General features: G+C 44.9%; 1 protein-coding gene across 5 annotated transcripts in view; it reads right to left on the reverse strand.

Annotated features, from left to right (window-relative positions):
- Positions 1-18,986, reverse strand: part of RGS6 (regulator of G protein signaling 6) — a 205,811-nt gene extending 186,825 nt beyond the window's left edge. For all 5 annotated transcript variants that reach the window (XR_014163241.1, XR_014163242.1, XM_081890405.1 and 2 more), the window contains exons 1-2: positions 18,432-18,986; positions 8,975-9,075 (exon numbers count right to left, since the gene is read on the reverse strand). Coding sequence is in view for 3 of the 5 variants with exons in the window: in XM_081890405.1 (XP_081746531.1) it covers positions 8,975-9,049 (75 nt within the window). In the remaining 2 variants the exon portion in view is untranslated. The remainder of the gene's footprint in view (positions 1-8,974; positions 9,076-18,431) is intronic.
- Between the last annotated feature and the right edge of the window lie 1,376 nt (positions 18,987-20,362).

Consider the following 20,362-nt stretch of genomic DNA (forward strand, 5'->3'; position numbering starts at 1 on the left):
GAAGAAGTCCGTGCTGCACTTCCTTCATATTCCATTTAGGAAAAAATCTCAACTACTCCTGCTTGAAACCCCTGGGGAGTCCTCATCAACCTGACATGTCTTAATTTGAGCTTGTTTTCCAGGTCATTGGCTTCCTCTCTCGGTGCTTCTCCATTTTAAAAACTCTTACTAAAAGAAGCGCAAGATCCACCCAAAACAATTTCTCTAAATATGCAACAATTTCCAAGGAGCAGAGATGGCACTCTTGACTCACTAAGAGAAGGAACCATGACCTGACTGACATCCATGCATTATTGTCTCTCTGGAATTGTGAATATGTCACAAAGCCAAGTGCATGCCCCATGCTGGGTGCAGGGATGTGACTGGCTTATGGATCATATCCCACACTTCTCTAAAGCCTTGATGCAATGAGCAAAACATGCCCTGGAAATTTTTGTGTGTGGTTTTCACAGCACATTTTCAGAGTAACTAATCCCCCTCCCTCCCTTTCTGATTCTCACCACAAAATTTTGAGTTGAGCTGGTGTGGCATAGTGGTATTAATACAAATTATATAGGAGTTAGTAGACAGCATATAGGGACATGGTCTAAACCACTGAGCCTAGGGTTTGCAAATCGGAACATCGGTGGTTTGAATTCCCGCGACAGGGTGAGCTCCAGTTGCTCGGTCCCAGCTCCTGCCCACCTAGCAGTTCGAAAGCACATCAAAGTGCAAGTAGATAAATAGGTACTGCTCTCTCCAGTGGGAAGGAAAACGGCATCTCTGTGCGCTGGTCTGGTTGTGCCAGAAGTGGCTTAGTCATGCTGGCCACATGACCCGGAAGCTGTACGCCGGCTCCCTCGGCCAGTAAAGCGAGATGAGCACACAACCCCAGAGTCGTCTGCGACTGGACCTTACGGTCAGGGGTACCTTTACCTTTAGACAGCATATAGTACATTGGGAGACCCTTTCTGATACCATGACCTAAGAGCATAAGAAGAGTCCTACTGGATCAAGCCAAAGGTCCATCTAGTCTAACATCCTGTTCTCACAGTGGCCAGCTGGATGCCTATGGGATGCCCACAGGCAGGACCCAAATGCAGCAGCACTCTCCCCACTTGCAATTTCCAGCAACTGGGATTCAGAAGCATACTGCCTCCAACAAGGGAGGTAGAGCAGAGCCATTGTGGCTTGTAGCCATTGACATCCTTCATGGATTTGTCTAACCCCCTTTTAAAGCCACCCAGGTTGGTGGCCATCGCTACATCCTGTGGGAGCGAATTCCATGATTTAACCATATGAAGAAGTACTTTCTTTTGTTCTTGCTATCCCTGTAGAAATCCTCCAAATCGCCACTTTCAATACAGGAAGCACAGAAAGCAATGTGTTCCAACGAGGCAGCATTGCACCCAGTCTAGGGGTGAGGCCTACTGAAGTCCAGCCACTGTAGTCACCAAAAACCATCCCCACAGAGGACAAACTGAGAGGTGGGGTTTCCACATTCCACAAGATGCACTGCTGTTTGTCAGCTGAGTTGGCACTGGAGGGGAGACTGAAATTGAGCTGATGGCCCACGAACATCTGCATAGTCAAAATATGGAGTGCTGGATGCATTTGCCAACCAGGAAACACTATAGCTTTGGGAAAGAGCTGTAGTGCATTTGCCTTGCGTGTCCCAGGTTCAATCCCCACCATCTCCAGACGGGGTGGGAATGGTCCCTGTCTGAAGCCCTGGAACGCTGCTATCAGAGGAGACAATCCTGAGCTAGGTAGACCTATGGTCTGACCCAGGCCAAGGCAGCTTCCTATGTCACTTCTGGTACTGGAATTAATTGCAGCCTGAAATTCTTTTGTTGCAACTGTGGGGTAGAAACAGAAATTCTATTCTTGGTTGAGTTGAGTTTTAGCCTTGGCGTTCTTTCACCCTCCCCAGCCATTTGATTCCAGCCGGGCACCAAGCTATTCTATGAACTCAGCACATTATTTTCCTCACCTAAGTGTGCAATGCTGGTGCAAATCCCAGCTGATCTGAAATTTCTCCATTGGCAGATTCAAAGCAGACTGTCTTATCCATCTGAAACAGCAACGGGGATTTACATAGAGTAAAACTGCCTCCTAGCTACTTTAAATCCCTCTTGGCATATTACCTCAGAATTTTGCCTTCCTCTAACCAGTTCTGATATAGCACTGTCATTAAGTCAGATAGCTCTAATCCTTCAATTTTTATATACCTTTGATTCCCCATTCACTTGCATCTTGTATCTTCTTTGCAGTGGATTTAGCCTTCAAGTCCCTAGCCCCCATATCTCATTTTTGATGTTCCTCTTCTCCTCATTGCTTAATCCTAGTAATTCCAAGGCACTCTCTTCTCTCTCTCTTCCTCACAGCACAATGCATAAACACAATTTCCCTCACATGCTCCCGTGGGGTCTATAACAGGAAATATGCACTGTCCTTCCAACTATTACTTATAATATATATTCATTTGTCACTTATGCAGAGTGATCAGTAATTAAAAAACAGCATGAGTGCTACATGTCAAAATATTTCCCTTTTCTATTTTCATGCTGAAATTGGGAGTCTGAAGTGGGAGGATCCTGGGAGATTGCAGGGGCTGCCTCTGCAAGAAGAAACATGTTATTTTGCAATCTTTGCCGTTGTGGAAACGGCTGCTGCAATTTTTCATGAAGTTCAGAACCTGAAGTGCTCGTAAGAGCAGATCACTCACATCAGCAGTTGCTTAGTCACACTGGTTATCCAACTGCAGTAACTTTTAGGAGAGAAGTGAGGAACCTGTGGCCCTCTAGATGCTGTTGGCCTCTCAACTCCCATCATCCCTGACCATCGGCCACAAGGGACTGACAGGACTGCAGTTGGAGACCAACAAGGGCCACAGGTCCCTAACCTTTGGTTTAGAACCTTAGTGTGGTGTCACACACACACACCGAAGTCCAGCAGCAATCCAGACAGAAACATGAGATGCCAGAGGCACCAGCCAAGGAATCAGATCAGGTTCAAGGATCTGAGCCAGCTGCTGGAGATGTGGAGACCAGTAGGGATGTAGCTGACAGTCCACAAAAACCTCCCACAGAACCAGGACCTGTAGAGTTCTCTGAGCCTGAGGAGTCCACTACCTCATCATTCCAGTGGCACACACCAGGCAGGTGGCCATGGAACATAGGAGGATTGCCCATCTTCAGACCAGAGGATTGGCTCTTTAAGGAACGAAGAGTTCTCTACAAGGGGGTCAGAGAAAGTTGCTCACTGAGAGCTATCCGTGGTACTGAAACAACTCCTAACCCTCATCGCTCCATGGTTTCGGACACCAGACAGACATGATGCTTAGCACTTAAACCAGACCTGGAATGGAGAAGAACTTGTGCTAATCGCACCAAACAATTGTAGACAGGAATGATCTGTACAATCTCCTGCCTGCCTCTGAAAGCCAAACTACCCGAGAGGAACTTCATCACCAATGCAGGCGTAGTAGTAGGCAAAAAGCATCTTCCCCAAAAGTGAAGTCATGGCCTGAGGGACCTGAGCTGTGCTAGCCGCCCTCGCTGTTCGGCATGTGGCACATGCCAGGTCCCAAGAGCACAAACCCAAGTTGGTCAACAATAGGAGGAAGCTAGTGGTGGAGGGTGCTTGCCATGTTAAATTCAGCTTACCTTCCCACACAACCTACCCAAAAGGTGACACAGCCTGCTTAAACCCAGCCAACCAGAAGCCAATTGCATTGAGAGAAGAGTAGGCAAGTGCCCTCAAAGGTCAAACAGATAGCAGCCTAATAATTCCTACTTGAACACCATATGGTAACCAGCAAAAAGCCCCCTGCTGGAAGGGTGAGAGGGCAGGATGCTGAAAGGATAGAAAAGGAAGTGCTTGGGTGAGGTCTCTCCTCTATATAGGAGGCTTGCTTCCCCCTACAGGCCTAAGAAGGAATCCCTCATCTCCCTAAGAATCTTCCTAAAAGTGGAGTAAATTCACCTCCAACTAAAGGCTGGGAATGGCAAGATCCTAAACTTATAGGAAAGTAGATCATTCTTTGAGGTATTTTCTGACTTAAAGGCTCCAGAAACTGAACAGCGCTATTTGTCAAGTGAAGCAGTTTACACACACGTGCACACACAGGTTTTTGGTGATAATCGTAGCTTAACAGGGTTAGTTCCTCCACAGGGATGGAAAGGGAAATGCTTGCATTCTAGTTGCCATGGAGGCATCAAGCAGGTGCTGCTGTCCCCAGTGTGAACTTCCCAGGGACATGAGATGGGTGGTCAAGTGGCAATTGCAGCAGTAGCAGTTATTTTCTGTATTTTTCCTCTCCTGGAGAAAAACAGTACCTTGCTTTGTGTGGTGATAGAAGATGACAGTCATCCAATACTTTCCCTTCCAACTTAAACCTAATATAGCCCTTCCCCCCCAGTCCTCAAATCACACTATAGTTAGCATGAATTTGAGGAAAGTGCTGACTAAGTCCTGTTGTAGTGCAGGCAGGCAGAAGATCATTTCGCACACCTTATTTTTCTGCAACCCTTGAGGGGAGCTTAGGTAAATGGCCTCTTCATCTTCAGAAAAATTGCTAGTAGTACTGCGTTAAGTCAAAGAAGAAGATTGAGAACATGAGATTAAAGACCATTTGAAGGACTCCTCCCAGAGAGCTCCCATTTATACAAAAGCAAATTAATAACAACAACAACAACAATAATAATAATAATAATAATAATAATAATTTATTATTTATATCCCACCCATCTGGCTGGGTTTCCCTACTCTGGGCGGCTTCCAACAGAATATTAAAACAGGATAGAACATCAAATGTTAAAAACTTCCCTAAACAGGGCTGCCTTCAAAAAGTCCTTGACATCTGATGGGAGGGTGTTCCACAGGGTGGGTGCCACTAGCAAGAAGGCCCTCTGCCTGGTTCCCTGTAACCTCGCTTCTCGCAGTGAGGGAACCGCCAGAAGGCCCTTGGCACTGGACCTCAGTGTTCAGGCTGAACAATGGGGGTGGAGAAGCTCCTTCAGGTATACAGGACCGAGGCCATTAAAGAAGAAGCCAACTTTCCCCAACCATCCAGATGTTTTGGACTTCAGCTCCCATCAACTCTAGGCAGCTGCTGTTGAGCAAAACATATGGATGGCACCAGGCTCAGGAAGGCTGAACTAGGCTAAGATTATTCTTTACTGAGCCAGGAAAACATTTTTACATTCTTTGCCATAATGATGATGATGATAATTCAGAAATATTTTTAGGTTCTCCTTTCATATAAATTCATCCATGAATCCATCCACTTACAGCAAAGTCCTCTCAAGTTCTACTCAGAAGCCCCAATGAGTTCAAGGTAAGTGAGTTCGAAAGAGTTAAGACCGTGTGGCACCCTACAGATGTTGTTGGACTCTAATTCCCATCAGCCCCAGCCAACATAGACATTGGTCAAGCACGACTGGAGTTAGAATCCAAAAACAACTAAATGGCATCATGTTGACTATCTCTGCAGTATAGGATTGCAGCCTCCATTTAACGGACCTAACGTCTATGTAAATATCCATAAGCCTCTACAGCAAATAACACAAACATGACATTAATCTTAAGGGACTTAAAATGCAAGCAGTTTTTATTGGTGGGCGTGAGTTCACAGTATCCAGTGTTCTTTGGGCCAAGCCCCACAAACTGTTTATCTGCTCCTAAACAGATTAATTACTCATACTTACAACATACACACATATCATTTTAAAATACAATTTGTCCCAAATCCTTTGCCATTTTTTTACAGTTCCCCTGAACTCCCTCAAAATTACAAAGTTCTTCCTGGTAATGAGAGGCCAAGATTTGTTCTGTGGCCTTTTCTGCCAGATGACACAAAAGCAGGCTTCTTTCTGGCATGGCCCTCAGATCCCTTATTTTTACGAGTTTTATTGCAGGAAAGTGAAAGCCCTGGGCCATTTGGATCCGAGAAATAATACTCAAATGAGCAAAGCAATCAGTATAGCTTAGATTTCAAGGACAAGTGACAGTCATGAAAAATCAATTGATGTTCCCTCTTACTGCTTGTTTAATAAAATATTTCGCATCCTCCCCGCTTTCTTTCGAATTTGCCCATCTTCTGCCATGCTCACAGTGACAGACATGGAAAGAAGCAATAGGAGCAGAGAATGTCGCCCTATACGGAGTTACACCATTGGTCCATCTAGATCAGCACTGTTTGTGCTGACTGGCAGCAGCTCTCTAGGTTTTCTGACGGGGGTATTTCCCAGCCCCATCTGGAGATGCTGGAGACTGAATCTGGGACCTTCTGCATTCAAAGCAGGTGCTCTTCCACTGGGCCCCAATACAACGCAATTCACTTCAAATGAAAGCTCTTTTTAACCTTTGTAGTATGTGCCTTGGAAGAGGGCAGGATTCTACATACAGCAACACAACAAGAATCTGGGGGGAATGAAGAGATTACTGTCCTAAAGGTTTTCTGACCATGACTCCTAGACAGTCTGATGTGGGGGTTGTCAACGCTGGGCTACATCTGTTGGCCATGGTTGCTGGGGTTGATGACTCCAGCAACATCTGGAGAACATTTGCTTTCCCTGGTTTTATGACTCTATACAGCACATCAACAGTCCATGGCGTGGAAATAAAGATTCAGCATATGTATCTTACAAGTGGGGGGCCTGTGACCCTCTAGATGTTGTTGGACTCCGGTTCCCATCAGCCTCAGCCAGCATGGTCAATGGCCAAGGATGATGGGAACTGGAACCCCAATAGCATCTGGAGGCTCATGTATTCCTCCTCCCAGTATATATGATGCTGCCCAATATTAACACTCATTTTCAACTGCACCAGAACCTGAAATATAATCCTCTTCATACAGATTCATACTGTGTTTGTGTAAAGAAAAATTGTGCTTGACAATGGTAGCCTAATGAAACTCAGCACTTCTATCAGAATATATAGTTAAACAAGATTATTGATTCAGATTCATGTGTAAGTTCCACTTTCAGCACTGAAGAGAATTTCCTGCTATGTTTAAAGCAAGCAATTAGTTTAGTTTCTGCTTTAAAAAACAACAACTATTCTTTGTAGATGAACAAGTACTAATGTACAAATTAATGCTCTCACAGTCACATATATCTTTAAAATCTATTTCCTGAAGTATTTCTAATGAGACATTGAACGTATTGAATCAGATAATGCATTCTACATTACATTTTTTAAAAGGTTTGGATTAAGTAGTGGTAAAGCTCTTATACAAGGACTGTACTCTTTCCAGCTATACATAAAAAGGTGCCGATTGCTAGTAAGGAATCCATGGGGAAACCGCCCCGTGTCAACAGTTTAATTACCAGAGAGAAGTCTTGTTCTATCCTGACATAGTGCCTGATGTGTTAACTTAGGGGCAAGTGTTTTCAAAACATTGGCTTCCCATATGAAACCTGAAATAGAACAGTCCCCGCAAGGGGATTTCTGCTATCTCATTATGGAAAGATAAAATAGCCTTTACTGAAGGCTAGGCTGCATTACAGAACTTTGCTGGTAATAATAGGAAAGGTTAAAACCAACAGCTTGGTCTTCTTGACTTTTGATTGCGAGAAAGCAACCTGCAGGTGCCTTTAATAAAGGCCCGCTATGACCATGATCTCACACACTGCACAATGAGGTTTCCAGAGGGCAGAGTTCCTCTGCTTCTCCCATCCCCTGGTATGCCAACAAAGTATGCGAATTGGATATCTGATACACACACATACTGAATACAGGAGCTGTGGTGGTCTCCATGCTGATTTCCGCTAGTCCAAATGGCAGACAGAAGTCTGTTACAGTTGATGCAGTGGCTAAAACCTCAAACAGGAACTGGAATGCACAAACCTAGAACCATTTGGTGCGTTTTCCATTTCTCCCTCCCCTCCACCTCCTGGTTAAATGCTACAGCTACTTTAGCACAGCAAGGCCACCTGGATGCAGCTCCAGAATGTCTACTGAGAAGTAAGTCCTGCTGAAGCCAATGGGACCTACTTCAGTTTAAGTGAGCAAAGGATTGCAGGCCCATTTTATATATCACCACTTTCATGGTCATAAGGAAAAGTGCCGTTATAATATGCCCATCAATCCATTTGAACTTCTACTGTTTTCTTTATCAACTAGTAGGATATTATAGTGACATCTCTGTTAAAATGTGTGCCAAAACATTTCCAACATAGCCCCTTCTATTGAAGGAAGAGAAAATGTTTTTCGTAGAGTGACTTATACTGGCTACATGGGACTATTTTGGAAACTTCAACTTGAAGACAAATCCTTTTCGTTGGCCAACTCTGGGCAGCATTCAACTAAATAGCTGCTCAGCTGCAAGCTTTAGTGCGATTGTGACAGGATCCCCCTCATACCCTCTCCTAGTGCATGCCCTGTGCCACCCCCAAATCTGCTCTGGCAGGCTGGAGGAACCCCAAGAACAGATGTAGGGAGGGGGAGGAGGAGAAGAAGTAGAGAACATTCCAATGTGTAAGGAGAAATCCTTGCACTGACAGAATGTTTTGCTTAGCACTATATTGAATACAGTCCAAAGTCAAAGTGATTTATGCCAATTAGGTTCCAATGAAGTCAGTCAAAAACTGCAGTTAGCTTGGTTGTGGCTGTCTACTGTTAAAAAAAGCAAACCAGAATACCAGTTCTACAACAGACTCTTACAAAGGTGAATCTAATTCAACCTATATTCCTCGCAGTCAATGATATCTTACGTTTCCTTTTAAATTTACAGGAAGTGTACCCAAGTACAGACAAAAACAACAGAAAACCGTTAATCTTATAGTACAAAACCTGAAGAATCCATTGGTAAATTAAGTCTGCAGTCCTATACACACTTACCTAGGAGTAAGTCTCATTGAACTCACTGAGGTTTACTTCAAGGTAGACATGTATAGGATTATGCAGCAAGTTATTTTTTGAAAACATGTAAACAATCATCCAGCTCAGAAGCTGGCACAGAAGTAATGAATGCCTCTGAATGCCTTACTTTTCTGTAAACAATCATATTTGGAGAGCTCTCCTCTTGATCAGCTGTTTCCATGTCACTGGATCCCTGGGCCATTATGAACTGCCTTCTTTTCACCCAGGCTGTAAAAGGAAAGAACATTATTCAATGGGTCACCCAGAGGAAGAAAGACAGGAAGATACATTCAAAATCAAATAATAAGCATAGATATAGAAGATGAAAAGTGTGCTCAGGAATTTTATCCCATCATATAATACCTGAAAGGCATGAGATACAGAAATATTTTTATCACACTGATGAAATAACAGACTGGCAAACTTGAGTCTAAACATATGCTTACTGCCTTGCCAAGGGGCAAGAAGAATTTTGTTTTCTTTGGATGAGAGATCAGGTGAGACAAGGGTGTGTTTGTAGTATTTTGCTTAGTAATTTGCTTAGAAGCAAGTAATGTTGAACTTAGGCTTGGTGCTGTTGACTGGGGCTGATGGGAGCTGCCGGGCAACAAGTTGGGGAAGGCTTGATTAGTCTTGTTAAGAACAGAAGACCAGGGCTGCAGAATTAGGCCAATGCTCATCCTGCTCTTACAGTTGCCAACCAGATGCCTGTAGGAACCCTGCAAGCAGAACATGCAATGGACTCTGATAATGGGACGCCATTAACAGAACCTCCTCAGGTGATCTTAAACACAGAAGTCAACATGACAGCGTATGTGACGTTTCTCCATTTCTCCTCCAAAAACATCCCTGCCGATCAAAAGCTCCCTTGCCCATACCACACCTAGTGTAAGTGAGTAAAATGATGGCAATCTGTATCAAAGTATAGAACCAAAAATATGCATCTTGGGTCTTAAGAGAGCCAAAGAATGAGGCTGTAGAGCAAAAGAATAATCACCACCAACTTGAGGAGCCTCATATCCATCAGTACAGGCATCCAGTAGCCACTGGCATCTAAGAGATTAGGTTTTTCCTCCTAAGGAGAGATCTTGCTGGCTCCAAAGTTTTGCAGAAATGATTGTGCCATTGCTCATTCACTTGCCCCTACTTGGTCAACAGTTCTTAAGGTAAACCCAGTGTCCTGACCCATCATTATGTAATTACATTAATGCTTAGCCAGAAACGGTTTCACTTTGAAGCTTTGTATTAATACATTTTCTTTGACTTGCATAGGGGTGGTGGAGGAGTGCCCAGGTCCATATTTATTTACTTAGCCATGGATGCTACTTCTACTGAAAGACACAATCAGGAAGTTAATTCTTTTTCCAGGAGTTGACAATACAACAGACAAATTCAACTCCATCATGACTGCATGCCTAATTAGAATGGAGAGAAGAGGAGAAAGGGAACATTTGCCATTACTTTTGCTAATAGACAATACATTAGAAAAAGCATCAGACCATGCAAAAATAAAGTCAATATTGGCAGAGTCTAAATAGTTTCATCATCATTTAGCAAGGAGATTCAAAGAACACAATCTGTTATTTTATGCCAGTGGACTGAGAGGCATCAACAAACTGCTATGCATCAAGCGTATAATAAAAATGTATTTTTAGGGGCTTAATACCCAACCAGTTTAGAACATTTCACAGTTAATGGCCATGATGAATTCCACATCTAAAAACAGAGGCCATTAAAATAAAGACATTAATATGGTAGACGAGAGTGGATGAGATTGGAAGTGTGTGCAGAGTTTTTATCTTAAAATTCAAACACACTGACCCAACTTTAGTGAAACGAGCTACCCCAGAACGTAGATGAAGATACACATTAACAATGCAGTTCTAAACTAGAAGTGTGTCCCAATGAGTTCAGTGGGGCTTACTCCCTAGTAGGTATGCATAGGATTGTAGTGCAAGATGCACAACCGATAGAACATAATGCAATGCGTGCAGACAACAGCATATTCAAATGTGCATTTATTTGTCTGTAGTTCCTGATAAATCAAGTAATATCTGCTTTTATGCCTGCACCTCCTTTTCTGGATCAGGGTGAAAAAACGGGACATAGTTTAAGATACCTTAAACCAGTGCTGAGCTAAAAAACAGAGAAGTGAACTAAAGCCCCATTTCTGGGATTGGCAGAAATGTATGGCCTAGAAGAAGTCACTGTCTTTTAGCATCTGTAAAATAGGTTTCTACTATTTAGGAGAACAGTACTGTAAAGATTAATACAATCAATATTGTTGAGCACTTTGCAAATTAAGAGAAGAACTACACAAGATCAGCAGTCAGCAAAAAGGAAGCACTGTGCTGATAGTGTCAAGGTTGAATCCTGTGCATGCTTCTTCCTTTGAAATAGCAGGAAAGTAAACAAGTGTTATCAGATCCCAGCAAGAGCAACATGTGAGTGGAAGCAGGTGTACATGGAAGTTTTCCCTGCTGGACAATGAACAGCACACATGCAGGTGAATTGTGTAGGTGCTGTTCCTAAAGCTGGTTCACTATAACCAGCGCTTGGAGCAAGGCACACAGTTCCCAATCCCATGTTGGGAAGAGCATGCACAGCTCCAAGCATTGATTATAACATTTCACAGATGAAAATAGGGACCTAGTCATAATCAAATCCTTATTTTCCCATTCCAAGGATCACAGACAAGATCCCCCAGCCCAACCATCACCACACTGCTTTGCTTCACCTGCTGGTGTAAGCTAATGACCACAAAGATACACATTCCTCAGCGTATGGTTTCCCCATATATCCCTCATCTCACATATCCCTCTGCCCTTCCAGTGAAGTGAATGGAAAAGCCGTTGTACGTGGAATGAATAGGACATCACTAAATTCAAGTAGTGCAGGGTTAGAGCCTTGTCCTTAAATAAATCCCCTCTTTATAACGCTCAAGACGTTGCTATGGCAGGATATTGCTTCACCAATAATCAATTTTGCATAAAACCTGTGGCTTATCTTTCATCTTATTCCTTAATCTTCTATTTATGACATCAAATTCTGTTGCTAGGGAGATGCTTACGCAGATCATTATGACTTTAGGTAGCAAGACAAATGGCTAGTTCTTTTGCACACACACACCCCTCCCGAAATTAAACACACACACCACTACAGTTCTGTGCTATCAAGGCAAAACTGATTCCCAAAGGGAAGGTTGGTCATCAGTTACAGTATAAAGCTGCATAATAATGCTTATTCATGACTAAGATGAACTATTCCACTGGAAAGGCACATACCTAATTCCCAAACCCTGATGCAATTTTTTATCTGACATGACAACTTGTCACTTTAAAACAGGGCTTGAACAACGACTGATGTCGTGATTCAGATATTCTTGCAAAGATTTCTTAGCAGCAAGGAACTATGAATATTAGCTTTATGGGGGGTCTATTCAGAGTATCAATTTAAGGCCTAACAAACGTACAGCTGCGTATTTGTTGTGCGGATCATCCAGACATCTTCCTACCAGAGAGCATGGCTGACTCAGGGATAAACTGCAATATATATTTGCTGTTGGTAAAATTAGCTAATTGTTGCCTCACCCACAGGACCATCACCATTTGAAGCAGGGTGTCAAACTGAAATTGAACCTGTATGTGCAAACTGAGCTGGGGGCAAAACAGGATTGAACCAGGAGGAGGAGGAGGAGGAGGAGAAGGAAGAGGAGAAGTATAAGTTGTTGTTGTTCAGTAATCAGATGCTCAAGAGGCTCCTTTGAAGGTGGTGAAGGACGTCTCCAGGCCGGGAGAGGCAGGCAAGAGATATGCTGTATCATTGTACTTGAGGATTGCTAGTTCTCAAATCTAGTGGAAGACAGAAGTGCCTGGCGTCCTCTGGTCCATGGGGTCACGAAGAGTCGGACATGACTAAACGACTAAACAACAACAAAAGTTCTCAAATCTCATGTATTTTGTCTCAGAGTGCAAAGTGCTTCCCTCAAATGAAGACAAAGAAAAGGTGAATCTAACTAAACTGTAGGCCATGGGTCAAAAGGCAGCAGTCCTTCATATGTTGTTGGACTACAACTCCCATCATCCCTGAACTTTGGCCACACACTGGCTATTGGTGATAGGCGCTGGGAGTCCAAAACATCTGGATTCCAAATGGCAAACTGGGCGTCACTGAATTTTCATGCCTTGAGTTACTTCTCAGAGTATGAGATTTCCTTCATCAAAGCAAGTTCCACAAGGGAACCGCCCTGAAACCTGAGGGTATAGGGCAGTAAGTAAGTAACTCAATGAATCAATCAATCAATCAATCAATCAATCAATCAATAAAATAAAATAAATACAGGTCAACAGTGGAGACCCCTGCTCTAACTACTCCCACATGTTCCAACTTGTGTTTTGTTCCTTATTAGAAAAGTTTACATTTTTATTTGCAAATTTAGCAAGAAAAGGAGAACGGAAAAAGAGAAAAATTAAAATTAAATAAGAAAAAAGAATAAGGGGGAAAATAGTAATGATACAAATTATATACAAATAATAATTAACAGACCACCAACCTGAAATAGGTAGCCATACAAAATTGATATCAATATGAGATACGAGTGAATATAGCCGGGGAAATGAGGTCCTCAGACCACTGAGTACTTATAATCTCTTAGCCACCATAAGGGCTCACAAAACCCACTTTTGTTGTCCACTTCTTAGTCCCCATACTACAGGGATATAATTTCAGAATATATGAACATCTGCCATAGCAAGGGCTTCACCAATACAAAGCTGATGCAAGGAACAAATTCAGACTAAAAGGAATGTACTGTATCAGTGGACAAGCCCACATCAGATGCCTCAAATAGGCATTCTCAGCATTACACCTCCAACATCTATGTATGTTAGTCTTCCTATACGAAAGTTGTGGAGCCCAACATACTCAGAATATCAATTTTGGCTGAATCAATATCCATTTCAGGTCCAAGAAAACATTCTGCATAGATTCAAAAGCAATTTCCCATTGTTTAGGCTGCACAATACCTTCTAATTCCCTAAATTCTAATTGAGTTTATAGTAAACTAAATAGTTGAATATGGAAATCCAATGAAGCTAAAATCATCAGTAAAGACATCACAACAGTAACAACCAAAGGCATCTGGGACTAAAAGTGAAGGATAAAAATATGTGCTTTTAACTGGCGGCAAAAGCACTCCGGAATAGGTGGCCACCTAAATTCTTACAATAACCCTATGAAGCAGGTTGGTTTGAAGGATGAGGATTGGCCCAAGGTCAGCTTCCCAATGAACTTTCTGGCCAAGTCTGGGTCTTCCCAAGCAGAGACCAGCTCTAGTCTACATTGAATACACCCCACTGGCTCTTGCAGATTCTGAAAGCTTTCATGTAGGAGGCTTAGATTGCCTTTGGGCTGCTTTTGCGCTATTTATGCAGATGTCTGATCTTTCTTCATGTGGAAGAGAAAGCGGAGGAAAGACATTTGGAACAAGTAGTGGTACTCTGGCTAAAGTTACATTTATATCAGAAATCTGCTTTAAGTCTCATGTATGAAAATGCCCTTCACTCCTTGGATGGGTGGGGGAGACAAAATAAGATCTCCCTTGCCCTGCTACACCATCCATGAATCCCTCTTATAACCTCTGCAGGATAACCTTGGAAGTCCCAGCTGAAAGGCAATAGTATACTCCCCACCCCAGTTCACAGGTAAAAAGGATGGCTAGAGGAAGGAATAGCCTTGTCAAGGAGGGGAACATGTATTTTAACATTTGTTTTAAACTGATTTTAATATTTTATTTTTTAATCTTTGTAACACACCCTGGGACCTCATGGGGATTGGCTGGTAAGAACCCTATCTATCTATCTATCTATCTATCTATCTATCTATCTATCTATCTATCTATTTGCATGTTTTTAAAGGCTTCTCCAGACTCACTTGATACAAGCCATTTCCAGCTCCTATGTATCACAGATTTTGTTGTTGCTACTGCTGCTGTTCCTGCCCACTTTCCCTCTTTCCCCTGAACCCATATCCTCCAGCCTTTGAAAGGACAGCCTTTAAAAGCCATGATATTCCACCCTCCAGACTCATCTGCAACCTGCGAACAGCATGGTATTGTTCTGAAATGGGACTTGTAGGATTATGCTGCAAAAGCAAAATATAAAAAAAAATGGGAACACAGACGTACCCGAGTTCCCTTCCCACCTTATAAAATTATCCTTTCCAGATAAGTATTTCTCAAATTCAGCAGTGCAATTTCAAGATAACTATTTAGAGGAAGAGAGTACTATGATTCCCTAATGATGCTGAACGTGACTCCTAGTACGCAAGTCCCACCAGCTTCAATGGAAATTAAGTGCATACAAGTGTGCTTGGTACTGCACACATAAGGATTTCTCTTTAGTCATAGCTCTGCCTTGTTGTATTTGGTTGTGCTTATTTGTTGGTTTAAACTGCACTTGTATGCTGTGTGAGTTAATTTCACAGATACTTTTATACAGCAACCTGGTATCTTTTGAGGGTGGGCAGTCAAGAAATAATTAATTAAAATAAATAAAAGCATACACCTGCATTGTTAGGCTATATAATTTTTTTAAAATGAGATTAGGGAAATAATGGTGAAGTGCTCAGGCTGCATCCTTTGAATAAACTTGAAGCGGATTCTACTAAAAATGGAGAGACTTAGCAACCCGCCCTGAACAACATGGAAGCCCGCATCAAGAATGCAGCCCATGCTAGCAATAAGCTGGGGGAGGGGGGGTCTGCTGATTAATTGACAACCCTGCTCTTCTAGCAGTCTCATCATGACCTGCAAAAACAGAAGGTTTATCAAAGTCTCAAAGAGCAGGCTTCAAGCTGTGCAGGCCTGTTCTGTGCTTAGGATAAGGAAACACAGCTATTGACAGGACCGCTGCTTCCTAAGAAAAAAATCCAGCAGGCAACATGTTCAACCAACTCAACAAGCAATCAAAGCTGAGCTTTCCTTCCAAAGCCCACCTGGGCACACTAAACTCCCATCCAGGGAGCTTTAATTTTAAGGGACCACAGCCTTAAGGCTTTTGCTAGCACTTCTAATCCCCACTGTCCAGAAACATAGGGTACCTAAGACTGCTCCACAGCTGCTTTCACACAGAGCTGGCGGGGACTTGTGTGGGACCAGCATGGCCATGCAATGCAGCTGTGAGAGCATGGCACACTCATGCACAACTGGGAATATAGAAAGATGCCTGCACTCAGCACTCTTCCTCTCTCTGCTAGTGGCATGGGGATGAAATCGGTCTCATATCCAAGCAAGAGCCTTTGGTTTTCTTTGGAAAGATATGCAGATAAGTAATATGCAAGTTCTCAATCACTCCATGGCAGCATATGATATTTAAATATATTTAAAGCACATACAGAGCCAAAAAGAACCATGGGGGCGGTAGTTCACAAAGCTCCCAGCACCATTAAACTACCGTTCCCAATATTCTGTTTCAGGGTGGGTGCTTTATATGTCTGATGGGTATGCAGCCACAACTCAGTTATGCCATAGTACTTACTTGGCTTTAAGTGACTCTGTGCACACTATATCTCCAAAGCACATGCATGGCACACTTGTCCCCTCACAGAATTCTGGGCACTGTAGTTTATCAAGGCTGCTGGGAAATGGAACTCTGTGAGGGGTAAACTACACCACCCAGAATTCTTTGAGCGAAAGAACATGCTCTGAATGTGATTTAAGGGTATAGTGTGTACACAGCCTAAATGGAAGTATGTGTGAGTAAGTATTGCTGTCTTTTTAGTTTGTTGTTGGGGGAGGGGACTATGCATCTACAACTCAAAGGCAAAGGCTACCCATAGCTGAAACCTCTAACCCACTGAAAATAGGCTTCTTCCAGTTCCTATCTCCCCATTCACAACATGATGCATTCCACATTAAAAGGCCTTCTTGGGGACAGCTGTGAAAACCAGATTACAGCGCAACCCTAGTGTGGTTTACTTCGAAGAGTCTCATCTGATCTCAGTGGGTCAGAGCTTAGGATTCCAGTCCCATCCCTAGGGCCCAACCAGCCTCAACTCCTTTGCGGAACAAAAGGAAAGTGTAAGAAGCAGCTGAAAGACTAGCAGTGCAACCCTAGGTGCATTTTCTCAGAAGAAAACTATGGTTTTCCAAGTAGTGATGTATGGAAATGAGAGCTGGACCACAAAGAAGGCTGATCGCTGAAGAATTGATGCTCTTGAATTATGGTGCTGGAGGAGACTCTTGAGAGTCCCATGGACTGCAAGAAGATCAAACCTATCCATTCTTAAGGAAATCAGCCCTGAGTGCTCACTGGAAGGAAAGATCCTGAAGCTGAGGCTCCAGTACATGAGAAGAGAAGTCTCCCTGGAAAAGACCCTGATGTTGGGAAAGATGGAGGGCACAAGGAGAAGGGGACGGCAGAGGACGAGATGGTTGGATAGTGTTCTCGAAGCTACCAGCATGAGTTTGACCAAACTGCGGGAGGCAGTGGAAGACAGGAGTGCCTGGCGTGCTCTGGTCCTTGGGGTCACGAAGAATCGGACACGACTAAACGACTAAACAACAAGAAGCAGCTGAAAGACGAGCAGTGCAAACCTAGGCGCATTTACTCAGAAGTAAGCACCTTTCAGTTCAACGGGGCACACTCCCAGGGAAGTAGATTCCAGCCTAAAATGCAGCAGGTCGTGTTGGGAAGACCCCCCTCGGCCTTTCCTCTCCCCAAATACTCCGCGGCCTGGTTGCAAAACCATTTATTTGCTTTGAGTTTTAAAATCAAATCCCGTTCTTCGAACATACGCGAAACTTGCGACCTCTAGCTCTGCAAGTCGCCGATTCAAGCGCGACCATTTTCCAAGCGCGGTTTTCCCCCCACCTCTCCCGCCCTTGGACCGCATTTGAACAGCTTGTAGCAAGACGCGACAGCCGGCGGCAAACTCCTGCTCCCAAGTTTCCTCCAAGGGTCAGGGGCAAGCGGCGCAGCAGCGAGCCAGCGCCATCCCTTGCCCAGCCCGTTGCTTAGCGATCTCCCTCCGCGCGCGCCCCCCGCGGCCCCGATTCGCAGCGCCCCGCTTAGCACGCAAACCCCGCTCCCCTCCTCTGGGCGCAAGCCCCCCGGGGAAGCCGGCGGGCGCCCGGGAAAACCAACGCTCCCCGCAATGGAAATGAACGCGCGCACCCTCCCCAAAGCACACGGCCCCGCATGCAAATAGCTGCGCTCCGAATGGAACGCCGCGCCGAGGGCGCGTTTACAACGGCGACGCCCGCGATCCAGTGCGTCTCCTCCAACTCATTTGCATCCCTAGAATAACAAAAGGGGGAAGGCAAGGGGGCCGCGAAGCTGCTTCATCCGAATCCCGCTGCTCCTCCTTTTCGCACCCGTTGCACAAAAGGGAGTTGCACACGCATTGCTTGGGGCTGGGGTTAAGGAACCGAAGAACCAATTTAATGAGTTCCCGTGTCCCTTTAACGTGGGAAAGCGAGGTGGGGGTCATGCATTGCTAGGCATCGTTGCCCCACAAAGCTTTGTGGGGTTTTTTTGATGGGGGTGAAGAAACGAGGACGCTGCGCAAGGGCGATCGTAATTTACCTTAGCAACCAAGGATCTGCTGTGGGTCGCCTTCGGCTTTTAAATTTCCCCTGGGCGGCAGGGAGCAGCCTGATTCATGTTGAAGCCGAAGTAGCGGGCGGGGTGGGGGGAGAGGCGGGTTAAAGGAGAGGCGGCTTCCCCGGGGATCTGGATCTCTCTTTCTCCCGCCCGCCTTTCAGGGGATCTTAGACGCCGTCGTCTTCAGGAGGGCGCCTGCCGGCTGCCAAAGGGGTCGCGGGAGGGCTGGCAGCGCCGCTGGCGAAGGTGGACCCGGGAGAAGCGGCGGAGCCCAGCTCAACATGCTCGGCGGCTCACGCCTCCCGTCGCTGCATTCCCCCTCCGCGCGCGCCGCCTTCTCGCTCGCCTTCCCCGCGGCTCTGGCACACGCTCTTCTTCGCCCTCGCCGTCTTGCTCCGCTCCAGGCCGGGCAGTGGGGGGAGACCAGCCCAGCGGCGGAGGAGGAGGAGGAGAAGAAGAAGCCACCCCGGCGGAGCCGAGGGAGGAGATGTGGACGGAGAAGGAAAAACAGAGGCTCCAAGTCCCAGGTTTGTCCCTTGCGAGCCAGCGGGCTGGCGGGAGTAGCAGCAGCGCCCGCTGCAGGCTGCGGGCGGAACTGTAGCCTCGTTTCCAAAGGCTCTGAAGGCCTTATAGAGAGAGCGCGTAGCCCGCCCGCCCCCAGGGAGGTGCAGCAGAAAAGCCCCCAGCAAGTTTGTTGTTTGTTGTTTTGCTTAACGTACCTGAATTAATGTCAGGGCAGTGCACATTTTAAATCGCCGGTACAATGCTAACATTTTCCCCAAATCCATACTACTATATTATTAAAAAAACAAACACCCATTTCACATCAATACAACAACATTGAGAGGAATAATGAAGACAGCCCAGGTGGTTGACACAATCGCTCTTGGGCGTCATCTCCTCTCCCTCTGTGCCTGCCATGGTCCGAGAATAATGAACCAGTAAGGGAGATGGCATAAACACGTGAAAGAAAACTCTCAAATACAAGCAAACGCAAGTGTGTGCCCACTGTCAAGCCTGGTCTGAGGCGGTGAATGCAGCAAAGAAGTGTTTTCTCTCTGCTTCCATTGTGCCCTCCCAGTGCCAGCCAAAGGTTCTTCAAAATGGCTTTGGGGCCTTTTACATGCTGGCCTTAAAGAGGTGTCAGAGGCCTGCATTGACTTGTTCGTGAAGCAATTTTAGGATAATGAGGCACTAGAAGCATCAAAGGCCTGGGTTGTGATAAGTTTGCTAGGCACTTCAAGCACAAACACATTCGCCTTCATACCAATACAGTGGCACCTTGGGTTAAAAACTTAATTCGTTCTGGAGGTCCGTTCTTAACCTGAAACTGTTCTTAACCTGAGGCACCACTTTAGCTAATGGGGCCTCCCGCTGCTGCCACACGATTTCTGTTCTCATCCTGAAGCAAAGTTCTTAACCTGAGGTACTATTTCTGGGTTAGCGGAGTCTGTAACCTGAAGCGTATGTAACCCGAGGTACCACTGCATTGATTCCTTTGCTATTATAATCTCTAGTGAGAAATCCAGCACACTGTCATATCTAGTTCTGTGGGATCAGTTCCAGCTACGGAGGCCTGAGGATGTGGACCAGGTGCTTCTAGCTGCCCATCCCATCCCTGGCCCTCTTGACCCTTGCCCATCCTGGTTGTTGGTGCAAGTCAGGGTGGGGGCTGGTTAATGCATCTTTGCATGAGGGGGTTATCCCAACTGCCTTAAAGGAGTTGAGGGTACACCTGCTCCTGAAAAAGACCCTGAGGGTTTGACAACAGCGTTCGGTCTCTAATACCCGCTTTTGGAGTAAGGTGCTTGAGAGTGTAGTGGCAGTTCAGTTGCAGTCACTATTGGAGGAAATAGGACCCATTCCAGTCTGGGTTCAAGCCTGGGGTTGATATGGAACTGGCCCTGGTCATC

The sequence above is a fragment of the Podarcis melisellensis genome (genome assembly GCF_964234715.1).
Source record: "Podarcis melisellensis genome assembly, chromosome: 1".
In the NCBI taxonomy this organism is placed as follows: domain Eukaryota; kingdom Metazoa; phylum Chordata; class Lepidosauria; order Squamata; family Lacertidae; genus Podarcis; species Podarcis melisellensis.